This window comes from Globicephala melas, chromosome 5 (genome assembly GCF_963455315.2).
Source record: "Globicephala melas chromosome 5, mGloMel1.2, whole genome shotgun sequence".
In the NCBI taxonomy this organism is placed as follows: Eukaryota; Metazoa; Chordata; class Mammalia; order Artiodactyla; family Delphinidae; genus Globicephala; species Globicephala melas.
In genome coordinates, this window is record NC_083318.1 from 113,762,154 (window position 1) to 113,788,266 (window position 26,113).

The 26,113-nt window shown below is 36.5% G+C and overlaps 1 protein-coding gene across 1 annotated transcript in view; it reads left to right on the plus strand.

The window, feature by feature from the left end:
• The first annotated feature begins 7,226 nt into the window (after positions 1-7,226).
• Positions 7,227-26,113, plus strand: part of TTC29 (tetratricopeptide repeat domain 29) — a 256,783-nt gene continuing 237,896 nt past the window's right edge. Inside the window, exons 1-4 of the mRNA XM_060298809.1 lie at positions 7,227-7,349; positions 8,005-8,051; positions 13,655-13,752; positions 15,753-15,836. Coding sequence (XP_060154792.1) covers positions 13,661-13,752; positions 15,753-15,836 — 176 coding nt within the window. The 5' untranslated portion in view covers positions 7,227-7,349; positions 8,005-8,051; positions 13,655-13,660. The remainder of the gene's footprint in view (positions 7,350-8,004; positions 8,052-13,654; positions 13,753-15,752; positions 15,837-26,113) is intronic.

Here is a 26,113-nt window from a genome sequence, read left to right on the forward strand (position 1 = left end):
TTCCCACCTCTGGAGCTCTGCTTGTTCTATTCCATCTACCTGTGATGCTCTCTCCCCAGATCTGTGCCTGACTTCTCTATTCCATCATTCACTCAGGTTTCAGCTCCAATGTTACTTTCACATGGAGGCCTTCTCTAAGAATTCAGCCCCCAAACACACACACACACACACACACACACACACACACACACACACACACACACACTACTCTTATATTATCTTGTTTTGTCTTATTCATAGCCCTGAAATCATCTTGTTTACTTATTTACTATCTGTCTCCCATTTCCCCCACTAGAATGTAATGTCCAAAAGGCCAGTGAGACTAGAGACCTGTGTGTCTTTTTTCGCACTGTGTTTTCAGCACTTAAAAGTGGTATGTACTAGCATGAATAATGTTGTTGGGTAAATTTAAAATAATATTGGATTAAATAACTGATCGTTCATAATTTTACTTAGCATAAAGAACTGAAAGATTATAAGATTCACATCTGAAGTTTTTTTAAAAAATGAATAAGTTTATCAAAACCCTGTTCTAAAAATTAATCTGTTAATGTGAGCAACAAAGTATAAAATAAAATACTTGGACTATGAAAGTCTAAATTAAAGCTTATGATTATTTATGCCTTCTTATTTAAAAGGATTATGAAAGAAAAAGATAGGGCTTATAAAATTTTTATCTCTGCTGTGATAATTCTATTCCTAAATACATAATATTTATTTATATGAAGATTAGCATCTCCACGTATATATGGTAGTGTGTCATTTTGTAAATTGTGCAGACTCTAATCACGAAGTTTCATCTCAATTTAGATAACTCCTATGCCTTTCCAAGTTGGAAAAATAGAAAAAATGAATGGTTGTAATACTTACTGGAGTAACAGAGATACCGAAGTAAGCTGCTCTGTAGAGTTTCATGGGAAGGCAACCTTTGGTGGAAGCACCAGCTCAGTGTCTGGTTTATAGCCCTGCAGTTTCCAAAAGAAAAATATTTCCCAGTTCACCAAGAAATAATCAGGAAACAGAAACCGATTTACATTAACCAAACATTGTAAAAGCTAGTTTATACACCAGATTGCCAATTTATGTTCAAATCTGTGTTTGACCAGGCAACAAATCCTGATTACTTACTTAGGACATAACTTCCCATTTCACGGCAGAAAGCAAATTGTAGGTCAGAAAGTCCACTGGTGAGCACAGAATAAGAATGGTGTCAGATGACCTTACAAGACACATCTGCCAAGCTTTGGCCACCTATAGGACCGCATTACTCTAGGGAGATCTCTGGCTCCATGATTGGAATTTGCCATTGGAGTCAACCCCAGCTTCTCTGGAAACTGCTACAGGACACATGGCAAATTTTTCTTCATCTACTGCTTTCCGTTTTTGTCAGTCATGACATTATCTCTTCTAGGCAACTTATATTTCGGTGGAATCAATTACAGCACAATTTTCCGAAAATACTACTAGGCCTTGATAACCCCAAGCCCTCAGTCTCAGAGGCAACACTGTTATAAGCCATTCATACAATGGGCTACTTTTACAGGGGTTTCATCTGCCCATGAGAGTTGATTTTCACAGCTCTCTGTTTCACTTGATAACTTCTTCTCACTGTTCTCAAAACCTCTTGGTAACAACCTCTTTGGTACCTGTAGCTTCCTATGAATTGACTATAGGCATTGTTCTTTATTTTATTAAACAATCATCTGCTTCAATCGTTTTGGTGGCACTAACAGGAAAACTAAAAAATATTTTCATTATGAATTTCATCAATATTTTAGAAGAATAAGCTATTGGAAAACATCTGAAACTTTCTATCACAATTTTCAACTTTTTCTCTCTGGAACAGAAGGTGATGAAGAGAAAAATGAAAATACTGAAATAAGCAATTTGGTGTCAAATGTATTGAAAATATTTTACTCGTCTTTTGATGTGTTATTGGAAGTGAAACATGACATCGATATGCGCTTCTGGAATTTATGTGTTTAATGACTTGTGGGATGAGCTCTATCTACAGAGGACACACACAATGGTAGTTTATTTGATCTTTGACAGCTCTGCTGTCACCATCCCATCTTTAAATCTGAACATTTTTTAAAGGGAGAGGTGATTTAGAATGGAAACAAAATGTGTCTCTTGGTAGAATCATTTCTCCCTTTGTTACTGAGAACTCTTAACTCAGCACATCTTGGAGTTGTGTTGCTGAGAAGTAAATTTTTGCAAATGGTATACTAGGTGTAATATCAAGCAGTACCATTCATTCCCTCTTCTACCTCTTGGTTCTTGGACCCAAGTATCCTGGCTCTGGTACAAGTACTCCTGGTTCAGAGTACATGCTGTATCCTATAGCACAATACCCCAAGCTTAGAAAGAAGTGTATGCCAGCTGTTCAAGCCTTCATTTGTTTCTTTCTATAAGATCCAGTCTTTGTGGATGACAGGTTATGTGTAAAGGCAGTTTATCCATGAATATCAACCCCCTGACTTAATCCTCGGAAGCCATCGGTACTGTGGCCATAAATAAGGCATTTATAAGTCCATAGGTGATGCTGCTTTCAGAAGCATAGCCGATAAGGAAGGCAAACCTATATACGGAATACATGTCTATTCTAATTAGGACAAGATACTGCCTCCTCTGTGATGGAGGGGATATAATATGACCAACTTGCTACCATCTAGTAGGTTGGCCCTTCCAGGGTATTGTGTCAGGAACATGGGGTTGCCAAATGGGCTTTCAGCAGTGGGAAAGACCATGTCACTGTCTTGGGGAGGGCAAATTCTTGTTACTGTGCCTGACCATGTATAACCTCCAATCCTATCAATACGACCAAGTTGTTCATAAATTATTTAGTAAACGTTGGAATAAATTTACCTCCACTGAGCAAGAAAGTATGTCTACCTGGTTATTAGGAGCCTCTTCTGTCCATTCTGGGTCCATTCTAAGTAGTTGTCCATGTAACTCTTTCCCCAAACCCCATGTTAGCAATCGTGCTTATTTCAGGTCTCTGATCATTCAGGAAAGCTACTAGAAAATGCCCATATATCAGTGTGGACTCTTTTCTCAGACACTTTCTCCATCTGGGTAAAGTGGACAAGAGTAAATGCCATTTAATGGCCACTGGCAGGATTAGCCCAATTGGCATTCTGACTTTGAATATCAAGACATAATATGTTGATAAGAATTTAGTTAAGTTTTTAGAGGTACTTGTCAGGTCCTCCAAGAGCTGATGCAAAGATGGGGTAATATGCAAGGGTTTTATCTGAAGATATTCCTGTTGGAGAGAAAATAGGGAAGGCGCTGAAGAAGGCTAAAAAAGCCATCAGACTGTGATGCAATTCTGACCCCAAGGAGAGAGGGAGAGGTCAATTGAAAGTAATCTTAGACAGCTAGGAAAACCATAGGGGAATCCTTTAGCCAAAGTTGGCTTTCTGGGGAGTGCAGTGTCTCTCATGAATGGGTTTGCCTTAGTACCTTTGGTGCAGAGTCATTGGCTGTGAGTGACCCATGAAAGGTGAGGAAACAAATTTCAAAACACAGTAACTGGGACCCTTGATTAACTACACACATTGTAGTTAGCAGCCTATAAGGTACACTCTCATGACCACTGCAATGGATGATATATCCTTAATTATCTTATTATCCTAGAAAAATATTAAGAGGTTACTGCTGAAGTTGTTTATAGAACCACTGAAATTATTGTTTTTTGAACACTTTGGTTTGTAATATCCAAAATTCTGCCTTCCTAGCTACGTTACTAATTAAGTTTCATTGATCTTCTATTTTCTCTTATGGTTCTTCATGGTACTTAAAAATTTTTAATAAATCACATGGACTCATTATTAGTAGTAATAAAGAGGGTCATGATAGAGGTATTACCAGGAGAAGTCAATGATCACTAAACTGGCCAGTATAAGATGATCCTTCTTGGATAGATTACCCTAGTCAAAGACGTATTCCTCAATTTTGGAAATCCAGAACCATGACTTTGAAGTATACCCAGAGGTGATCGAGCTCAGTAAAGGCTTTAACCCTAAATAACCAAACTCACACATATTGACACACAAACCAAATGCCGGTGTATTAATTTACAGTGAAAATATAATTTCCAGGAGAACATAAATATTCATGTTAGTTAGCCAGAACATAATTTCCACCCATTTAAGAATCTCTACACTATACATAAATTATGCTTATGAGATTGCTTGGGAAGCATGGGATTAGTGGAAAAAGAGTTAATTAAAAGCATAATTTAGGAGAAAAGCTTTAGAGTCAGCCAGACCAAGGTTCTTTGTAGAATGTTTTTTATAAGTAACCAAATTTCACCAATTTCATAAAGGACTGATGAATCTTTTATTTTATTTTCAAAGAATGACTTTATTTCTCTTTTCTTTTTTAAATTTATTTATTTATTTATTTTTGGCTGCATTGGGTCTTCATTGCTGCACGAAGGCTTTCTCTAGTTGCTGCGAGCGGGGGCTACTCTTCGTTGCAGTGCACAGGCTTCTCATTGCGGTGGCTTCTATCATTGCAGGGCACAGGCTCTAGGCGCACGGGCTTCAGTAGTTGCGGTGCCTGGGCTCAGTAGTTGTGCCGCACGGGCTTAGTTGCTCCGGGGCATGTGGGATCTTCCCGGACCAGGGATTGAACCCATGTCCCCTGCATTTGCAGGCGGATTCTTAACCACTGTGCCACCAGGGAAGTCCCAGAATGACTTTATTTCAATCTTCTTGAGGGGTATTCATAATTTTCCCATGTCCTAGCTATGACAAATACTATAAAATCAGCATCTATTCCAATTATAATCCTAAATATGCTACATTAATGAATATGTTGCTGTGTGTTCAGGTTTTCATTTCCTTTGTTGGAGCTCAAAACGTTTTACTGCTATATTTTTTTCTGTGGGATAGATTCATCTTCTACAGCTCTCTGCCTCTGTATTCTAGAATTGGTGGTATCCCCAAAGCTAAGGTTTTCTGCACTTCTATTCCCTTCAGTACACCTGACACACCTCTACTCTTTTTTTCAAGGCTCAAAATCACATCTCAAGAACTATCCCCTCTGTGAACACTTTTGTGACTGACAAACTTCCACTCAGTCCTGGGCAGCAGTGTGGTCCTTCCTTGAGGCACCAAACGTGATACCACTTTTATAGCACATGTTATGTGGACTGTGGATGTCCACAGGACTGGATGATCCAGGGAGAAGTATCAGTCACAATGGTCTGTGCTGTACCAAGTTCCATTGGGATAACTGGTTATGAAAACTGTCTGGAGGCAGGTAACTAATGGGGTATAAATGCCTGGGAGGCCTGAGGTCAGTACTAGAGAAGAAAGCGTCCCATCTAAGTGCCAAGTTTAAGACCCTATATAAGAAATGAAACCCGTCGAAAACCATGCTTCAAAAAGATACATATATCCCAATGTTCATTGCAGCACTATTTACAATAACCAGGACATAGAAGCAACCTAAATGTCCATCAACAGAGGAATGGATAAAGAAGATGTGGTATGCATATATACAATGGAATATTACTCAGCCATAAAAAGGAATGAAATAGTGCCGTTTGCAAAGATGCGGATAAACCTACAGACTGTCATATAGAGTGAAGTAAGTCAGAAAGAGAAAAACAAATATTGTATAATATCACTTATATGTGGAATCTAGAAAAATGGTACAGATGAACTTACTTGCAAAGCAGAAATAGAGTCACAGATATAGAGAAGAAACTTATGGATACCAAGGCGGGGTGGGATGAATTGGGAGATTGGGATTGACATATATACACTACTATGTATAAAATAGATAACTAATGAGAACCTACTGTATAGCACAGGGAACTCTATGCAGTGCTCTGTGGTGACCGAAATGGGAAGGAAATCTAAAAAAGAGGAGATATATGTATACTTATAACTGATTCACTTTGCTGTACAGCAGAAACTAATACAACATTGTAAAGCAACTACACGCCAATAAAAAAAAAAAAACAGCAAGCAGGAGGAATAAGTCCAACGAGGCAGGAAGGAGCCTCCAAAAAGCCAGCTGGAAGAGTCTCATGTAGGAAGGAAGGTGCATGGAATTCACAGACGTTGAACCTGAAAAGGCAGGAAGGACTGGAACAGAATTAACACAGGTCACCGTGGAGTTGTGTTAAGGTGTTGCTAGAAACTGGGAAATGAGTTCATGAGAATAGAATGATCCTTACTGATGTGAGGGATCGCATGGAGCCCAGTCACAGATAGTCACAGTGATCAACTGAATGTATAGTGTAAATTGGTGGAAATAATTTAGTAATTTATTGCAGCAAATTAGATGTTGGAATGAAAGCGTGGTTATGGTTGTTATGCTTGTAGTCCAAATAGAATCGATTTATGGTTAGTAGAATGATTGGTGTGAGCAGTATTGCTGGCTTTCCTACAGTGCGTGACAGTAGGCAATGAATAAAAGCCTTGCCTTCCAGCACGTCTATATTTGGTGGAGTAAAAAACAACAGCCTCACTCTCTTGCCCTCTATCTGTATGCGACAATGAGCTAGGAAGTTCACTTTCTTACATTTATATGTGAGAGGAGGGATGAAAGCATGGGCTGGGATTAACAGGCTGACATTAAGTGGGTGTAAATATAAAATCCTGAGTTTCAGGGGAAATTTTAAAATATATACATATAAAGACAGGACGGAGGAGGAGTCTATGTAAGAGACCTCGGGTTTTTAGCTCACCACAACTCAAAATTGGATTCTCTTTCTGGAGACAGGATTGGGAAAGGTATTTGCATGGGGCTGGGAAAAGATGGTTCTGACAGCAACAGAGGCTAAGGAAGGACTTATTCAGCTGGTTAAAGTGACTTCGGGTCTTGATGGTCTTGATTCCCAGCCTGAGCGTTTTTCCATCAATCTGTGGACGACAGGGAAATGTTGCAAAATACTGAGGATTCGGTGCCGTGAAGGAAATGATTCAGGGCGGCAAATTCGAGGCTCTTCGGTTGCGTGAACTAATTTCTGAAATAAGTCTAACTTCTGAGAGCAGTCTGGCGGGAAAAGCCTGCTGGGTCTGGAGACCCAGCGCACGGCTCAGTAGGCTCCGCCCCCTATAGGCTCCGCCCCCGTGCCCGACGAGCCAGGAAACTGCCCCAATCCCGAATCCCGGTTTAGCCTAACCCCGCCCCCGCCCGGCCCTCCCCGCCCCCTCTGTATCCCTGGAAACGCTCTCGCGTCTTCTCTCTGCGCCTGCTCTGCAGGGTGCGGAAACTACCGCGGGAGGAGAGGGCAGCGCCGGCGCCCAGCACCTGCTACCGGTCGGGGATACACTTAGGCGGAACGGAAAACCAGAGCTGTTCACCAGGGCCAGTCCCTCGAGGTTCGTGACGAACTCTTAGAAGAGACGAGTCGTTCTTTCGGGCAGTCCTTCCCCTGACCCCGACAGACCTTCCTCCGTCAATCTAGGGACTCAGGCTTCCTGAGCCAAGGCCCTCACCATTTACTTCAAGAAATGCATAGAAGGAGGAGCGCAGAAAGGCGCTCTTCTCGCCGCCCAGTTCACCCTGTGAGGGCAATGGAAAAAATAAACAGGAGTAGGAATAAATCAATTAGTCCTGTTTAGAACTGGATGGGAGCACAAGGGAACTGAGATGCCCTCGGTTTTGGTAGATAACCCAGTCTGTCATAAGTTTGAGAGATCCCTAATGTCACATTTGTATAAGAATATATCAAAACACATACATATTTCAGATGTATTGGCATTTCATTGAATTAGTGATTAGTTTCTTCCATAGGAGCTATACTTTGTAATTTTTTTTATGGTTTGCATCTTTAATCATCGACATAATAAGTCATCTATCACAGCAGGATTTTTTTTTTTAAGTTTATCTAACTGTATAGTAAGTACCTGGTTTTTGTTGTATGAATAAATCTTATTCCACTATTTGGAGCAGGAAGGGGGGTTATTCCTTTAACTAATTTTTAACTTTTTTCCTTCTCTCCTTTGCTGTTATTCTTTGCTTCCAAATTTTCAGGCTGAAGTCTGTAAGCCTGGAGAGGCCTTCAGCAGTAATCTCCAAATGTAAGTCGAATGAAACATGGCCTGCCTTCAAACACTTTTCCCGCTTTAAATTTTGATTTAACTGTCAATAAATGTTAATGAGTAGGAAATCTGTGATTTCTATTTATTTAACAACCTAATAACCTACCATAGAATGCTAGATGTATGCAAAAATTATGATACAAGGGATAAACATTTACTGACTCTTTAAGCTATTTTATGTGATTTTTTTTTACTCTTTTCGGGAGCAAATTATTGATATTTCTTCTGTAGTTTTCTTTAAACTTTCATAGTAAAAGAGCTTATGGTGATAATATGAAAAGTTCCAATTCTTATCAATGATTTTGTTGGTGATAGTAAAATCATATTTATTTTGAACTCTCTTGATGACACATGATACATTTGCTTGCTCTGGTTTATTGGCTTTATTTCTCACATTTCAGCTTTTACCCCCAAATGACTGAATTCTGGAGACAGTGGTCGGCCTCAGACATAGTTACTCCCAGGTAGCCTCTGCCTATACAACTCTAGGCCTCCCCCTCCTTTGTGTTTCCTGATAAGGATATCTGGGGATCATGAGCAAGAGGGCTACTCTTTGAAGAATTTTACCTGGGGACCAGAAATGTAAACTCACACCATGGGACACATTCAGCCTGATCCATCCCTCTCAAACCCTTCATCCTGTATTTCTCCATTCTCATTTGTTTTTTGCATGTGCGGGCCAAACTTAGAGACTGTAACTGTGAAACAGGAGCCAACCAGGAGATCAGAGAATCCACCAAATCTCTTCTGAATACCAAGAGTGGAATGGCTAAAGGCAGCCTTTTGATCTTTGTCTCAGCACCTGTGGTGGCCGGAGTAGACTGCCCGTTTGGTAGCACTGGGGGAGCTGCCTCTCGGTCCCCTAACAGACTGCTTCACCCTAACCTTCTGGGGCTAAGCTCATTTTGGTACCAGCCAAAGTAGTACCTCTCATTATCCTCCCTTATATACCTGAATCTGAACCATTCCCCTTCCTGCAGTAGCACCCACTTTATCATTCTGCCCTGACCACCCCCATTCAGAGTTGTGCCTTGAGGCTTGCCAGCAGGCCTTGCAATACTTACATTAAACTAAATTTAAGAGTAAAGGTGCTCCTGCTGCTAATGTTCTCAGATCAGAGAGGAGCAAAATGAAGGAACTGGCAGCTGAAACTTTAATGGTTGGAAACGTTGACTCTGATTTTGAAAAAGAAAAATCGCAGTTGATCTGGGTGACAAAGAAGACGTTTTCCTCTCCGTGTATATAACATTTGCATAAGATTTCATTAGAGGCTTATATTTTCTAGGAAAAACAGCCTGACCCAAGTAAACATCAATAAGGATAAATTTTATGTCCCAACCTGGTAGGCCAGTTCTTGGGAGGCTTATACACACCTTGATGGGAAATGTGAGATGGATCGGAGCTTCTGGGGTTTGATCCCTCTATCTGTGTACAAGTAGGTGGGTCTTCCTAGTTTGGGGAGAAATTACGAGTACTCTTTTCTCGTTTTGAAGTTCCTTGGGGAACCCTTCAGAGGTCCCTGCAATTATGCAGAGATACCTCTGCCCAGTGCCCTTGATGACCAAAGTGGGAGCTCTCAGAACAAAGTCTTAATTTGTCAGGGAAGGACCTGCGTGCTGAAGCCAGCACAGGCATTGTTTCTTTCCCCTTTCAAATCCCCTGGGGGCAGAGAGGTCTGGGTTAAGAACTGAGATGGCCCAGATTTGCTCCATATCCTTGGAGGACTCTGGAACGTAGAGTCTTCACAGCTTCTCTGAAATAGGCTTACAAGAGGTAGGTTTAGGGAGCCTTTGCCCTTCAAATCTGTACACGAGGTCTAATCCTATGTTAGTTTTAACTTCTTGCCACATGTTCTACATAATGTTGCCACTTAGTAAGTTCTGGTTATCCAATTAACTCAAAGCGTTGATAAAACATGTGATCAGAAAAACAGATTTATTTTTAAATACAAAAGAGTTAAGTCACTATATTAGGAAGTTATGGAGTATAATACATTATGTTTCTAATGTTTGTTTTGGAGGAGAGGACTAACATTTGCTGTTTAGACTGAGTGCTTTAAAGCTATAACTGTATAAAAATAAGTTGACCTTATATTTCATGGATCATACCATGCACTGATAATCTGGGTAATATCAGGATTCTGTTATATCATGACACTGATCTCCATTAGAATATTCTCTTTAATTATGTGAATAATTATTTTCAGGCTGGAGTAATAATCTTTTTTTCAGAAACAAAAAACTGCCTATTTCTACACTGAATTTCAAAAGATTTTCCCTCAAATCTCATTGCTTTCCACCCTCCGTCCCCCCATGGCTTTGTAGCACTAGAGGAATATCTTGTCTCTGCTGGCCACAGGTGGTGCTACCTCGGCTGTGACCATGTCTGTCCACCTCTATCATTCTCTGTCACCCAGATTTCACAGCAACCTCCAACTGGCCTCCGCTGCCTTTCCTTCTGCCCCCTACAGTCTAAGTCCAAAAGAGAAGCCAGAGCAATCCTTTCAAGGTGTAACTCAGACCGTGTCACTCCTGGGCTCAAAATCCTCCAATCAGAGTAAAAGTCACATTTTTTTACAGTAACTTTCAAGACCCTATACCATCAGAACAGCACCAGATTCCTCCTTAGCTTCTCTGACTTCATCTTTTTCTGCTCTTATTCATCCCTTGGCTACTGGTGAGCAGCCGATTTTTACAGTGGAAGAGATGCTATGTGACTTCCAAAGCCAGGCCCTAGAAGGGGATACAGCTTCCATCTGGCTTTTCTTTGGGTACTTGCCTTTGGAGCCCTGAGTTGCCACCTAAGAAGTCTGAGGCTGCCATACTGAGAGGAAGCCCAAGTTGTATGAGGAGGTCACATGTATGTGTTCTGACAGACAGCCCCAGCTGAGGTCCCAGCTAGTAGCATCAGCCACCAGTTACATGAGTGAAGACCTTACAGAAAATTCCTGTTTCCCACCACTGAGTTACCCCCATGCTCTGAGTCTTCCCAGCAGAGGCCCCAGTCAAAATTGAGTAGAGAAAAGCCATCCATTCCCATTGTGCTTTCTCCTAATTCCTGACCCACATAAAGTAAAAGACTTCTTTTTACTTTGATTATTGTTTTAAACCGCTACTTTTTTTTTAGTTGCAGTATAGTTGATTTACAATGTTTCAAGTATATAGCAAATTGATTCAATTATATATATATATATGAATATATATATGTATATTCTTTTTCAAATTCTTTTCCAGTATAGGTTATTACAAGGTACTGAATATGGTTCCTTGTGCTCTACAGTAGATCCTATTGTTTATTTTATATATAGTAGTGTGTATCTGTTAATCCCAAATTTCTAATTTATCCCTCCCCTTTTCCCCTTTGGTAACCATAAGATTTTTTTTACTGCATCTGTGAGTCTATTTCCACTTTGTAAATAAGGTCATTTGTATCAGTTTTTTTAAGATTCCACATATAAGTAATATCATATGATATTTGTCTTTCTCTGTCTGACTTACTTCACTTAGTATGATAATCTCTAGGTCCATCCGTGTTGCTGCAAATGGCATTATTTCATTCTTTTTATGGCTGAGTAATATTTCCACTGTGTGTGTGTGTGTGTGTGTGTGTGTGTGTGTATCATATCTTCTTTATCCATTCATTGGTCAATGGGCATTTAGGTTGCTCTCATGTCTTGGCTATTGTAAATAGTGCTGCTGTGAACATGGGGGTGCATGTATCTTTTTGATTTAGAGTTTTCATCTTTTCCAGATATGTGCCCAGGAATGGGATTGCTGGATCATATGGTAACTCTATTTTTAGTTTTTTTTAAGGAAACTCCATACTGTTTTCCATAGTGGCTGCACCAATTTACATTCCTACTCACAGTGTAGGAGATTTCCTTTTTTTTAACACTCTCTCCAGCATTTATTACTTGCAGGCTTTTTGATGATGGCCATTCTGACTCGTGTGAGGTGACACCTCATTGTAGTTTTGATTTGTATTTCTCTAATAATTAGTGACATTGAGCATCTTTTCACGTGCCTGTTGGCCATCTGTATGTCTTATTTGGAGAAATGTCTATTTAGGTCTCTGCCCATTTTTTGATTGGGTTGTTTGCTTTTTAGATATTGAGCTGTATGAGCTATTTGTACATGTTGGAAATTAATCCCTTGTCAGTCACATTGTTTGCAAATATTTTCTCTCATTTCATAGGTTGTCTTTTCATTTTGTTTATGGTTTCCTTTGTTGTGCAAAGTCTTTTAAGTTTAATTAGGTGCTATTTGTTTATCTTTGCTTTTGTTTCCATTACTCTGGGGGACAGATCCAAAAAAATACTGCTGCAATTTATGTCAAAGAATGTTCTGCCTATGTTTTCCTCTAGGAACTTTATATCCAGTCTTACATTTAGGTCTTTAATCCATTTTGAGTTTAATTTTGTATATGGTGTTAGAGAATGTTCTAATCTCATTCTTTTACATGTAACTGTCCAGTTCTCCCAGCACCACTTATTGAAGAGATTGTCTTTTTTCCATTGTATATTCTCACCTCCTTCATCATAGATTTGTTGACCTTAAGAGTATGGATTTATTTCTGGACTTTCTATCCCATTCCATTGATCTTTGTGTCTGTTTTTGTGCTGGTACCATACTGTTTTGATTACTGTAGCTTTGTAGTATAGTGTGAAATGAGGGAGTGTGATTCCTCCAGCTCCATTCTTCTTTCTCAAGATTGTTTTGGCTCTTTGGGGTCTTTTGTATTTCCATACATATTCTCAAATTTTTTGTTCCAGTTTTGTGAAAAATGCCATTGGTAATTTGATAGGGATTGCATTGAATCTGTAGATTGCCATGGGTAGTACAGTCATTTTAACAATATTTATTCTTCCAATCCAAGAACATGGTGTATCTTTCCATCTGTTTGTATTGTCTTCAACTTCTTTCATCAGCATCTTATAGGTTTCAGAGTACAGGTCTTTTGCCTCCTTAGGTAGGTTTATTCCTAGGTATTTTATTCTTTTTGGTGCGATTAAACCACTACATTTTGAAGTGATCTGTACAGTGTTGTAGCTATGTGCTCTCTCAGGGAAGCTGTCTCCTTGTTGAGAATTGTTCTTAGCATTTATCACTTCTAAGGGAAAGGCTTTATTTGTGAGTGAGAAAGTTTTAGAAGACAGCAAAGTATGAAAAAATTTTAATTATTGATTGTAACAGGAGAGAAAAGCATGAGCATTTGAAATCTATAGCTGTCCTAAAAATCTTCACTTTTTAATTGCAACCAGCTCCACTAACAAAACCCATAACAAAGCTCCTAATTGTCTGAATCTTCAATGCATTTATCAAATTTTCTCCTTTTCCATTTTGTGATGGAGGTGCAGACAAGTAATAAATTGGCCAAAAGGTAGATAGTAGAAGAAAATAATGAGAGAAGCAACCTGCAGAATTCACTCTCTGAGCTTCATGACTGAATAACAGAGCTATAGATCTACACACAGAGGCATTCTCGGCTCAGACAACTGACTGTGGATCTCTAATAATGTCTTAAAAGATTCTTTGAATGATTTATTCTTTAAAATACCATTTCTGGTTTTTTTTTTTTGGTAGTCCAAAATGACCACCCTGCCCCCACTGTGCATGACACGCCCAAAGCTTACGGCCTTAGCCAGAAAGAAGCTGCCATGTTCCCCCAGAACAATTCCAAGGTACGTGACCCTGGCTTTCATTTTTTATTCCTACAGAACAAATTTCTTGCAGTAAAAAATGTAAATAGCATATCTCAGAAAACAAAATTGTTTGAAAACAAAAGTATACTGTTATATTCAGAATATTCAAATTTGCTGTTTCAGAAGGATTGATGAACCTCATTCAAAGATTAAGAATCTATTTATTTAGCAGGCTAGCACTCATTTGATCATTTTCTTTTCTATTACCATTATATTGTGCTTCCTGTAAAGCTTTGGAAATACATTTCCTTTTTCAAATACGTGTGGAGAATTGAAAGCAGAAGCTTTAGGCATGAAAGATGTATGGCATCTAAACCACAAGGTCCCAAGCACTGATTTCTGTTTTGGAGGAAGGATGACACAGTCTTACTACCGGGGTAAACTGGCAGGCACGATTTAGCTCCTGAAATGATCCTGGGGCTTGAAAATGCATCATCGAACCACCACTGCCTGTGAATGTCTGCTGAGCTTATGGAGTTTTCAAATGCAGCCGAAAAACTGCAGGACAGGAACTTGATGTATTTTATCATAATTATGAATATTAACTAAGATTGTGTTATTTAGAAATTTCCACTTATAGTTTTATTGATTTTTAGTAATGCACATATTATTTATCAATATAAACCTATATATAGGATAGGTGGATGTGGAGAAAAACCCATTTACTTAAGAATGCAGAGTATTTTAATGTGTTGGTGTTTTATTTGTTTACACACTGAGGTTAGTATTCTTCCCTGCCTCTTTCCATTCAAGAAAATTAAAACCTATATATAGGTTTGATTTTTTTTATGCTTACCTTTCAATTCCTACAAGGCATAATGATCAAAGTATTATGAGACTACTTTGTTCTGAGAAGGACCATACCTCATTTTTGGTATTTCTGGCAAAGACCAAAGCCCCTGGACCAAAATAAATACATTCAGCTGAACTACCATCAAAGTTCTTTGGTAATAGAATTGAAAACTGTAGAAATAGTAAAATAGAAGTGTAGAAAATTGTAATTTTATTTTCAAATAATGTGAAAAATAGAAAATTTTCAATAGATGCATAATTCCAGTATATACATTCTTATTTTCCATTTTCCTCTTGAATAATGTGATGTATTTACAAAATCTGAAATAGCTAGCTGCTTCTTCCTGTCTTTTGTAATAATTGAGATTACATTTTCTTTTCAACACGAGCAAAAACATAGCCCAGTCTCACATCCCTAGAATAAGAGAGATTTTAAAGAAAATTTTTTTGTATTCATTTTAGTGAAGAAAAACATTTTTATCATAACCATTTAAGGCAAAACTTTGTATCAACATTCTCCATTAGCTTCTGAATAAAAAGGTATCTGTGTATCCCATACTCCTATTGTCATAAGATGTTCATAGTCTGCTTATTTTTAAAGGTGCCAGGTGTATGAAGATTGAACATACTACATGTATAATATATTTCTCATTAAAGTCTTCTTAAAATCACTTTCACCTTGAACTTTTAATAATAATTTGAGTTTTATGTGTGATTTTAAAAACCACTCAGACAGCATGTCAGAGCAAAATTCTGTAATGTTTGCAACCAATAATTTTAACACATTTGTATCAAATAAGTATTATTAGTTCAAGATCCTGTGCCAAACAGAATCTGACTTCTGTAGCTGGAAAGTTATATTATGAGAAAACATGAATAAAATGGAAGATCTTATAATGCTTTGAGGAGAAAACCCTATTTACTTAAGAATGCGAGTATTTTAATGTGTTGGTGTTTTATCTGTTTACACACTGAGGTTAGTATTCTCCTCTGCCTCTTTCCTTTCAAGAAAATTAAAATTTTGAAATTATCAATGAACAACCTAACTCTATAGCTTTTACAGAACATTTATTATGTATGATATTGTCCCCAGAATATTTCTGTTCTTCTGGTGGCATTTTATATGTTTGGTAGCTTTTCAACTCGATTTAAGGCAGTGCTTTATTATTTCTTTCCATTTCATTTAGGTCTCAATTGATCAAAGAAAAAGATGACATAGATTATTATCTGGAGGTGAATTTCAAAGGATTGTCAAAAGAGGAGGTTGCTGCGTAAGTATATACCTCTTAAAGGTACTTTAATATAAAGTTTGTTTATTTTGTCTTGATTCTTTATTGAAATTTCAATTTTCCTGTGCAGTCCACTTTTTTATTGGAACATAACATTTAAAAGTTAAAGCTCATATTAAATAGTGATAAATCATGTCTATTGATCTTACACATATCAGTCTTTAATTTTATGACTTTCAAAATTCTCATATTTACCAAGATATTATACTATCATATTTGCAATATTTTAGTTACTTCTGTGTTATTAATTGCTTAATAACTTCCATTTTAAGGTATATTGCCTCCATGGGGGAGAAAAAAAAACTTTAAGAGAAGGATTCATATATCTTTTTTCCTGGTGATTTAAAAAAAAATCCCTTACTAATGTATATTCTCTCTCCTGCCAAGAACCCACAAAAAGAATTAATGGATCATAGTTTATTGGTTAATTTAAAAATAATTCTAAATTGTCTGGATTTATTTTTTTAATGAACAAAGTAAACTTTGCCATTTTACGGCTAGTCAGAACCTAATTTATGATCTGAGTAAAAACAGTATAAAAATCCAAGTAGGTTAGTGAGAAATAAATAGAAACCTAGAATAATAGCTAAACAGGTTTAATATTTCTTACCTATAGACTTGGTGACTCTGTTATCAGATTTTTATATGTAAGTATTGACAAATAGAAATCTTATATATGCACATGCATCTTACAGAATTCATTAAATGATTCAACTATTCAACTATTCAAAAATATTTTATACAATAGATGCTTTTAAAAGATTGTCTCTATTAATGTTGCCTAGTGCTATGGGATTCCACTGACAGGGTATTCGTATTGATGGTTTTGGTATAGGTTTTCACATAGTCTAAAATTCTAAGTCTCTTGATATATTTCATTAGATAATTGTCAGTATGCATATAGCATGGAAAAATGGAATAGTTCATTCTATCAGTAGCTGCTTTATTTTATAGAGTGACAAAATTTATAGTAGCTATAATCACTGTCTTCCTTGGAGTTGTATTGACTGCCAAGTGTAATATCTGGGACCTTTGGTTTTTAACTGCTATTCTAATTGCTAATTCATTAGCTTTCCATGGTAGCCTATTGGACAAAATTAAAGGTCAGTGTTGTCTGATGATACAATTCCATCTTAAAAGAAAAATATATGAGTGATATTTGCTTTCTGATTTAAATATACCTAAATAGCTATAATTGGCTTAAGAATTAAATTTGGAATTAAACTTATGCTTCACATATTTTAACAAATTAGACATCTATATACTTAATATCTGCTTTCAGTCTGCACTGAAGAAAACATTATTATAAGACAATGCAAAATAGGCTATGTTAATGAGTGTTCTGTTACAAATATTTTTTTTTTCACTAAGGATATTACCAAATTGATTTCAAATCCATATTATGCTACAGAACACAAGTAGCCCTGGGTAATTCTCAACCCTTACTGTTGAATTCTCCTTAAAGCTTCCTACCCTTGAATACTTTTTTATATCAAAGCTCAAAGATAGTGGGTGCAAACCTTAGTAGGAAGGTAACTTGTACTTGGCTCACTATTATGCTCCTGATGGATATACCTTGTAGACCTTGCCCCAAACAAACTGAATAGCATGTAAAGGAGAAAATTGATTTCAGCATCTCTCAGCAGCACCCAGCAGGCGCCATGAGGAATTATGCATATTCCAAAGAATTTCTGTGTAAAACTTTTTATCAGCCATTGAACTCTAAAAGGTAAATTGGTCAGCAAACATTTATTAAGTGCCTACTTTATATCTAACACTAGGTTTTTCACAGAGGGGAAAACAATGTTATTTTAGTATAAAGTACTTGGTCTTATCCTTGTCTCTATTTGAAATAATACAAGCAGGAAATAAACATGCAATGAATGAGTTGCATAATTATACTGTGAGGTGCAGCCTAGAGGTCTGGAAAAAATCAGAGAAAATTAAGATGTTGGATAAAACTTGCCAAAGAAGACAGATTTTGAGTTTGACTCCCTATCTGTTAGCATTACAAAATGATCAAACTGGTGCGTCACAGATCCTCAGTATACAAGAATATAAAGGGGAGAAACTGGTGAATCAAATTTCCAATCAGGCAAAAGCAGTATCTAAGATATATTCTCAAATTCTTCTCTAAACTGCCTTATTCTTCCCTAAGATGATAACAGAAATACATACTTAAATAATTCATGTACACTAGCTTTGATATCCTGTAATATGGATGTGTTCTTTGTCTAGTCCCAGAATAACACTTCATCATCTACTCCAAAACATACCAACCTGCTAATACGTAAACTCACACTCTGTGTCCCACCTATTGCAATGGGTGGAGAGTTCCTGTTCTTGTCTAAGGATGATGTCTCTACTTGTGCTCTGGATACCATCCCCTCTTACTTGTTCCAAGACTTTCTCCACCAGTTAAATGTGTTTTCTTGCTATATCATCAGTTTCTCCTTTTCCATTGAAGCAATCTCACTAATATTCGTATCTACCCTAGTATCTCCCTTGACTTTTTTTCCTCCTCCAGTTTCTACCCCATTTTTCTGTACCCTTCGCAGTAACCAGAAGCATTGTCTCCATCTTTCCACATCGCATTCTTAGCTCAATTGACTCTAAATAGGTTTCCAGACCCAGAACTCACTGAAATCTGTTTACTGTGACTGATGTCCTCCATTTTTATTACATCTAATGGTCATGTTTCTGTCCTCATCTTGCCTGATGTCTTCACATTATTTGATAGAGATGAATACTCTGTCCTTGAACATTCTGTGCTTGTGGCTTCCAGGATGCCATGTTCTATGGTTTTCCTCCAAACTCTTCAACTATGCTGCCTTCAGTCTCCTTTGCTGGCTGCTTTTCTGTTTTCAAACTCTCAATGGTGGATTGTTCTAGGGGTGGGTCTTTGACCCTCTACTCCAGCTACACTCTCTACCTGGATCTAGTCCTATAGCTTTAAATACAAGCAATACCTGATGGCTATCACATTTATAAATCCAGCCCTGACCTCTCCATTAAGCCTCAAATTTTTATATCCAACTGTTTCCTTGACATATTTACTTGAATTTTTAATACACATTCCAAGGCTAACATGGCCCCCCACTGGACTCTTGCTTTACCTCTGCTGCCCCTCACACTCCCCCCTCCTAATATCCCTCCCCCAGTCTTCCCTCAGTTCAGTAAATGGTACCAAGGCAGCCTTGAGTTTCACCTTGCCTTCACCACCACTCCCCCATCTAATGCATCAGTAGGTACTATCAGATATAACTCCAAAACTTATCCTGTGTTCATCTATTCTCTTCATTGCATAGTCACCATCATCTCTTGCCAAGATCACTAGAAGAGTCTCCTACTTGCTCTTCTAAAATCCCCTTGAATTCCACCACAATTCAGCCACGAGAATGACCTTTTAAAAATTAGATCATGGGGACACTCACCTGTTTAAAACCCTCCAAGAGCTTCCCATTGGTCTTATGATAAACTCTAAATTCTTCATCATGACCTAAAGCTGTGTGTGATTTGGGCTTTGCTGACCTCTCTGGCCTTATCCCCCGTTCTCTCTACCATTCACTCCTTTCAGTGTGGCCTTACTGCTGACACTTCTTGTCATGCAGGTGTCACCTTGAATGTGACCTCAGTCTGCTATTCCCTGACCCCATAATCAAGGAGCCCTCACCCCACTCACACTTATTCCCAGTCAAATCACCTGGGTGTATTTCTGCAGTCAGCTGGTCCTCATCTTCTGTTGGGAGTTTGTACATCAGCTGTGTCATCCCTAGTGGAATGGATGCCCCACAGGACAGGAACGTGTCTGTGTGTACGCCACTGTGTCCCCAGGACTTAAACAGGGCCTGGCACTCGGGCGGAGCTCAATAACTTGCTGTTAAATGAATAAATTAGTGAAGAATAAATGTTGGATTACTAGCACCATGAAATAGGTATCCTGCTGTGAATATTTTTTGATTACAACATTTTTTAGTTCAGTGTTGTAGGTAGCTAGTTTAACTGTTGTATTGAGGAAGTTTAATTCCTCAAAAATGTTATATGTTTACAAGTAAGAGTATAAAATTTAAGTGAGTAATTGAGCAAGACAAGCTAAAGTAGTTTTTTCTGGAATGGTCAAACCCAATTGATGGGGGATCATTTTACCTTGGATTGGGGTAAAATGGGTCAAAGGCAAAGGGCTTCTGAGTTTTTTATCATCCACATTTACAGAAGGAATTCTACTATACTTTATTACTTTTTAAGTGACCAGATTATTGCTGTGCCTAATAGGTATATTTTTTTCAAACGTATTGTACTAAAGTACAACATAGTTGACACTGGTAATTTGACTTTCTTAGATAAGCCGTTGAATAGTCCATTGATAGTATTTAACTGATCTTTACCAACTAAAGAAGGGCATGTTGTAGTTCTGTACTTTGTGCTTTTTTATTCTGTACTATATTATCAGAATGCATTATTTAAGTGATACTTAAAGTATCACTTATTATCATATCATAATTGCTTTGAGTAGCTAAGTAATAAAAGTGTATTTATAGATTCAAATAAAATTTTCTGGGGGCAGTTTTTACAGCTTTAGCTGTGTATATGAGGATACTAATAAGCAAAATTATCAAGGGACAGAGAATGTTAATCTGCTCAATATTATTTTCTGCTTCAGATATCAAGTTCTATTATACAGAAGAATAGATTTAGCTCAAAATTGTGTACATCTCCAAGATATTGCTTTCTTTCAGAATATCTTTCAGCGTCACCAATTGGTGTTTACTGAGCGTCACTTGGGCAGCACAACCTCTCTCTCCTGCCTTTGAACTGTATTATACTTACTCAGTTAAAGTAAATTAGCATTTTGCCCATCTTAGGTTTTCATCTTGAAAATATTCCAAAACTGTCTTCCAAAGGTGCTTTTACAAACTACAGATATACTTGTTATGAGAAAATTTAGCATTTGGATTTGCTCCATGGTCAGGCACTCAAAGTATCTGTAACAAGGTGAAGATGTTTATTCACGATATACTATTTCATGATAACATTATGGGAATTTAGGCCCCTTTAGGTGAGCTCTTCCTCTGCTTCATTCATCTTGTTTACTTTTGAATAATTTTGTGATATCATCTAGTTTTATCTTAACATTTTGCATCTCTTTTAAAGTAATAAATTAAATTCCATGCAGAGGTTTGCCAGTTAAACTTTCTGAAGATGCCAATTGCTGAATAAATGGTTACTTGACTAACAGGAATAGGCAGGAGAGAGAAGGAAAGGAAGATGACCCTCTTTCCTTCTAAGTAGCAAATTGGGTTTTAAGATCTTCTTCCTTATTCAAGAAAAAGAGACAGGATTTTGGTGTTCTGAAGTGGAGAGACAACTATTCCTTACTTTCTCCTGAATGTATAAAAAAAAGCAACAGCAGAGAATACACATGGGAACACAGGAGAGATGCCACTCCTTTTTATTTTTATTATTTACTTATTTACATTCTGATACTGTCTTCCACAGCAGATCTCTAAGATGTGAAACTAGGAAAGAAAAGAATTTTTGACAATAAAGTTTTTAAAAAGAATATTGATATCAATAAAGTTTACAATTTGGGAATTTAAAAAAATGCAGTTGAAAGGCACTTTTAAAAATTGTTTAATAAGTGCAAAAAGGATCTCAAATTTACACCAAAGCCAAGTCTAAATAAATACGAAAGGAGGAAAGATTTCAAATGTCAACGGAACACAGAAATGCCAATTTCTTAGGCATTTATGTCTTTGCTTTAACAGCTGCATAGCACAGGAAGATCAGCTTGGTGCTTTGTGACCACCTAGAGGGGTAGGATAGGGAGGGTGGAAGGGAGATGCAAGAGGGAAGGGATATGGGGATATATGTAAACATATAGCTGATTCACTTTGTTATACAGCAGAAACTAAACATTGTAAAGCAATTATACTCCAATAAAGATGTTAAAAAAAGTTTTCTTTAAAATATTATTTTCACATATGGTGTTTAAACTTATCAGCTCTAAATAGACCTAAAAAAAATCTTTGTAAGGGAAAAGCATAGGAATCATGACATTGCAGCTCTGGCTGTTAGGGGAGATGATTTCTTCCTCAGCTGGAAATTTGGCTCTGCTATTAATACTTCTGTAATTTTTTGCAGGTTACCTGACTTTGCTAATCTTTGATTTCCACAACTATTTGGAGACCATAATAATAATAGGACATTCTTGTGGAAGTTAAAAGAGATTCTCTATATGAAACACATGTAGACAATTCTCACTTCAGCTATTATCATTAACTGTCATTGATCATTTTTCTTTGGCTTTTAAAAGTTATAATGTAAATATCCTAAATATTTTGCATTAACTTTGTCTTGATATAGGTAGTAATATTAATTTATCATTTTTCTTTAAATATGTATAGTTACATATTTACTTTGTGCTAGGTATCATATTCATCATGTTTAGAAGACAGAGTTTTTAGTGAGATACATTTCAAACGGTAATGCTAACTAATGAGGGGAATTTTTTTTTAATTTCAACTTATAGTAAACTTTTCAGAAATTTTTTATGCTGTACTAAACAATATAATTTGCAGAGCCCACTGAGCTATTGTAAACAGTTTTTTAAAATGTCTATAAATTGCTTAAACTTATTGTTACTACCATAAGATTGCTTTAAGTATAAACCTACTGCTTTAGAAATGTGTAGAAGATAGCCAGAGAATGTGACTTTTCCTACAATAGCTCATAAACCTGGAAGTGCATAATGGCACTCTATTTAGAAATCATTTGGGAAATTTAGTAATGAAGAACAAAGTGATAAAAAGACATAAGCACCCAGGTACTACAGAGGTTGAATCAGTGGGAATTAAAAGTGGGGTGAACAATGACCAAGCCTCATCATGCATAATTCATGGGGCAAGATGATTTTACTAAGTTGAGCTTTGTTTCTGATATTGTGTTCTGTCCATATTAAGGAAAGCTTGCATGGGAATATCTGAAACTAATTTGACTCTTTCCCATTCTCTGTTATGGTTAAAACATAATCCTCAAAATGTTGATATTGCTGCAATTCTATGAAAATCATCCCCCTAACTCATATCCATACCCTATTCTGTTTTCCATGTTGGAAAATGGAGATATTATAGTAAACAGTGTCATCTCAGTACTTAAAGCAAAATCAGATTATGGGCTCACAAGTACTCTTTTGCTTTCCTAGGGCTTGCAGTATCCTCAAGTTTCTTCCATGTTGTAGCATTTGTAACAATTTCCTTCCTTTTTAAGGCTGAATAATATTTCATGGTATGTTTATATTTTGCTTATCCATTCATTTGTCAATGGACACTTGGGCTGCTTCAGTGTTTTACCTATTGTGAATAATGTTTCCTGTGAACACGGGTGTATAAATATCTCCTTAAGACCCTGTTCTCAATTCATTTGAGTATATACCCAGGAGTGGAATTACTGAATAATTTGATAACTTTATTTAAAATTTTTTGAGAACACCATTCTGCCACCACAATGGCTGTACCATTTTTCATTCTCACCAACAATGCACACGGGTTACAGTTGCTTCACATCTTCACCAACATTTATCGTTTTCTGCTTTCATGCTAGTAGCCATCATAATGAGTATGAGGGGTATCTCACTGAGATCTTGATTTACATTTCTCCAGTGATTAGTAATGTTGAGCATCTTTTCATGTGCTTATTGGTCCTTTGGATCTCTTCTTTGGAGGACTGTTTATTCAAGTCCTTTCTGTTTTTGAATTGAGTTGTTTGTTTTTTATTATTAAGTTTTAGGAATACTTCTATATTCTGGATATTAATTCCTTATCAGATATGTGATTTGCAATTATTTTCTCCTATTCCATTGATTGCCTTTCACTCTGTTGATAGTATCCTTTGATGACAAAGTTTTTTTAATTTCATGAAGTCTAATTTGTCTATTTTTTCTTGTGTTGCCTGTACTTTTGCTGTCATATCCAAGAAATCATTGCCAAATCCAATGTTGTAAAGCTTTTGCCCTATGATTTCTTCTAAGAGTTTTGTGCTTTTGGCTACTGTGTTTAGGTCTTTGATCCATTTTGAGTTAATTTATGTCTATAGTGTTAAGTAAGCATCCAACTTCATTCTTTTGCATGTGGATATCTAGTTTTCACATCATCATTTGTTGAAAAAAACTGTCCTTTTCCTTTTGAATAGTCTTAATACCCTTGTCAAAAATTGTTTGACCATATATGTGAAGATTTATTTCTGAGCTCTCTATCCTATTCCTTTGGTCTATATATTTGTCTTTATGTCAGTACCATGCTGATTACTGTAACTGTGTAGTAAGTTTTGAAATCAGGAAGTGTGAGTCCACCTTTTTTCTTTTTCAAGATTATTTTGGTTATTCAGGTTCCTTGACATTACATATGAATTTTAGAATGAATTTTTCTACTTCTAAAAAAATAGTCATTGGTATTTTGATAGGGATTGCATTGAATCTGTAAATTGCTTTAGGTAGTATTGACATCATAACAATATTAAATATTCTAATCCATGAACATAAGATGTCTTTTTATTTATTTATGTCTTCTTTAATTTCTTTCAGCAATGTTTTATAGTTTTCATTGCACAGGTCCTTTACCTCCTTGGTAAAGTTAATTCCTGAGTATTTTATTTTATTATTTTTGTTATTGTAAGTGGAATTGTTTTCTTAATTTCCTTTTCAGATTATTTATTCTTAGTGTATACATATACTACTGAATTTTGAATGTTGATCTTGTATCCAGAATTTGTTATTACTTTGCTGAATTTGTTTATTAGTTCTAATAGCTTTTTGTGGAATCTTTCGAGTTTTTGACATATAAAAATCACAACAGCTAGAAACAGAGATAATTTTACTTCTTCCTTTCCAGTTTGAATGCCTTTTATTTCTTTTTCTTGCCTAATTGCTCTAAGTACTGTGTTGAATACAAGTGATGAAACTGGGCCTTCTTGCCTTGTTTCTAATCGTAGAGGAAAGCTTTCAGTCTTTCACTGTTGCGTATGATGCTCACTGTGAGTTTTTCATATATGAGTTTTGTTATGTTGAGGCAGTTTCCTTCTATTCCTAATTTGTTGAGTATTTTATCATGAAAGGGTATTTAATTTTGTCAAATACTTTTTCTTAATTGAGATGATCATATGGTAATTTTTTCTTCATTTTTTTAATATGATGTATTACATTGATAAGTATTAGTATGTTGAACCATCCTTGCATTCCAATTGGCCATGATGTATAATCCTTTTAATATGCTGCTGAATTCACTTCACTAGTATTTTGTTGAATTAATGTTCATAAGAGATATTTGTCTGTAGCTCTCTTTTCTTGAAGTGTTTTTTTCTGACTTTGGTATCAGGGCAATGCTGGCCTAATAGAACAAAATAGGAAGTGTTCTCTCCCATTCAGTTTTTTGAAATGTTTGGAAAGAATTTGTGTTAGTCCGTTACATTTTTGGTAGAATGAATCAGTGAGGCCATCATCCAGGGCTTTTCTTTGTTGGGAGATTTTTTTATTACTGACTCATTACAAGTTATAGGTCAGTTCAGGCTTATTATTTCTTCATGATTCAGTCTTGGTAGGTTTTGTTTCTAGGAATTTGTCCATTTCATCTAGGTTATCCAATTTTTTACACAGAGTTGTTCACAGTACTCTCTAATAATCCTTTTTATCTCTAAAATTGGTAGTACTTTCATTTCTTCCTTTTTCATTTCTTCCTTTTTATTGGAGTATAGTTGCTTTACAATGTTGTGTTAGTTTCTGCTGTACAGCAAAGCCTACTTTCATTTCTGATTGTAGTACTTTGAGTCTTCTCTGTTTTTTCCTTAGTTGATCTAGCTAAAGGTTTCTCAATTTTGTTGATCTTTTCAAAGAACCAACTTTTGTTTTCATTGAGTTCTTTTTCTATCCTCTATTTCATTTATCTCTGCCCTAATCTTTATTATTTTTTTTCTTCTGAAAGCTTTGGGTTTAGTTTGTTCTTTTCCTAATTAATTAAATTGTAAGGTTAGAATGTTGATTTGAGATCTTTTTGTTTTTAAATGTTTTTTAAAAGATCTTTCTTTTTTATAAATTTAAGCATTTATGGTTATAAATTTCCCCTTTAGCACTGCTTTCACTGAATTCCATAAGTTTTGCCATGTTGTGTTTTCATTTTCATTCATCTCTAAGTATTTTCTAATTTCCCTTGTGATTTCTTCTTTGATCCATTGGTTGTTTAAGAGTGTGCTATTTAATTTCCACAATTTGT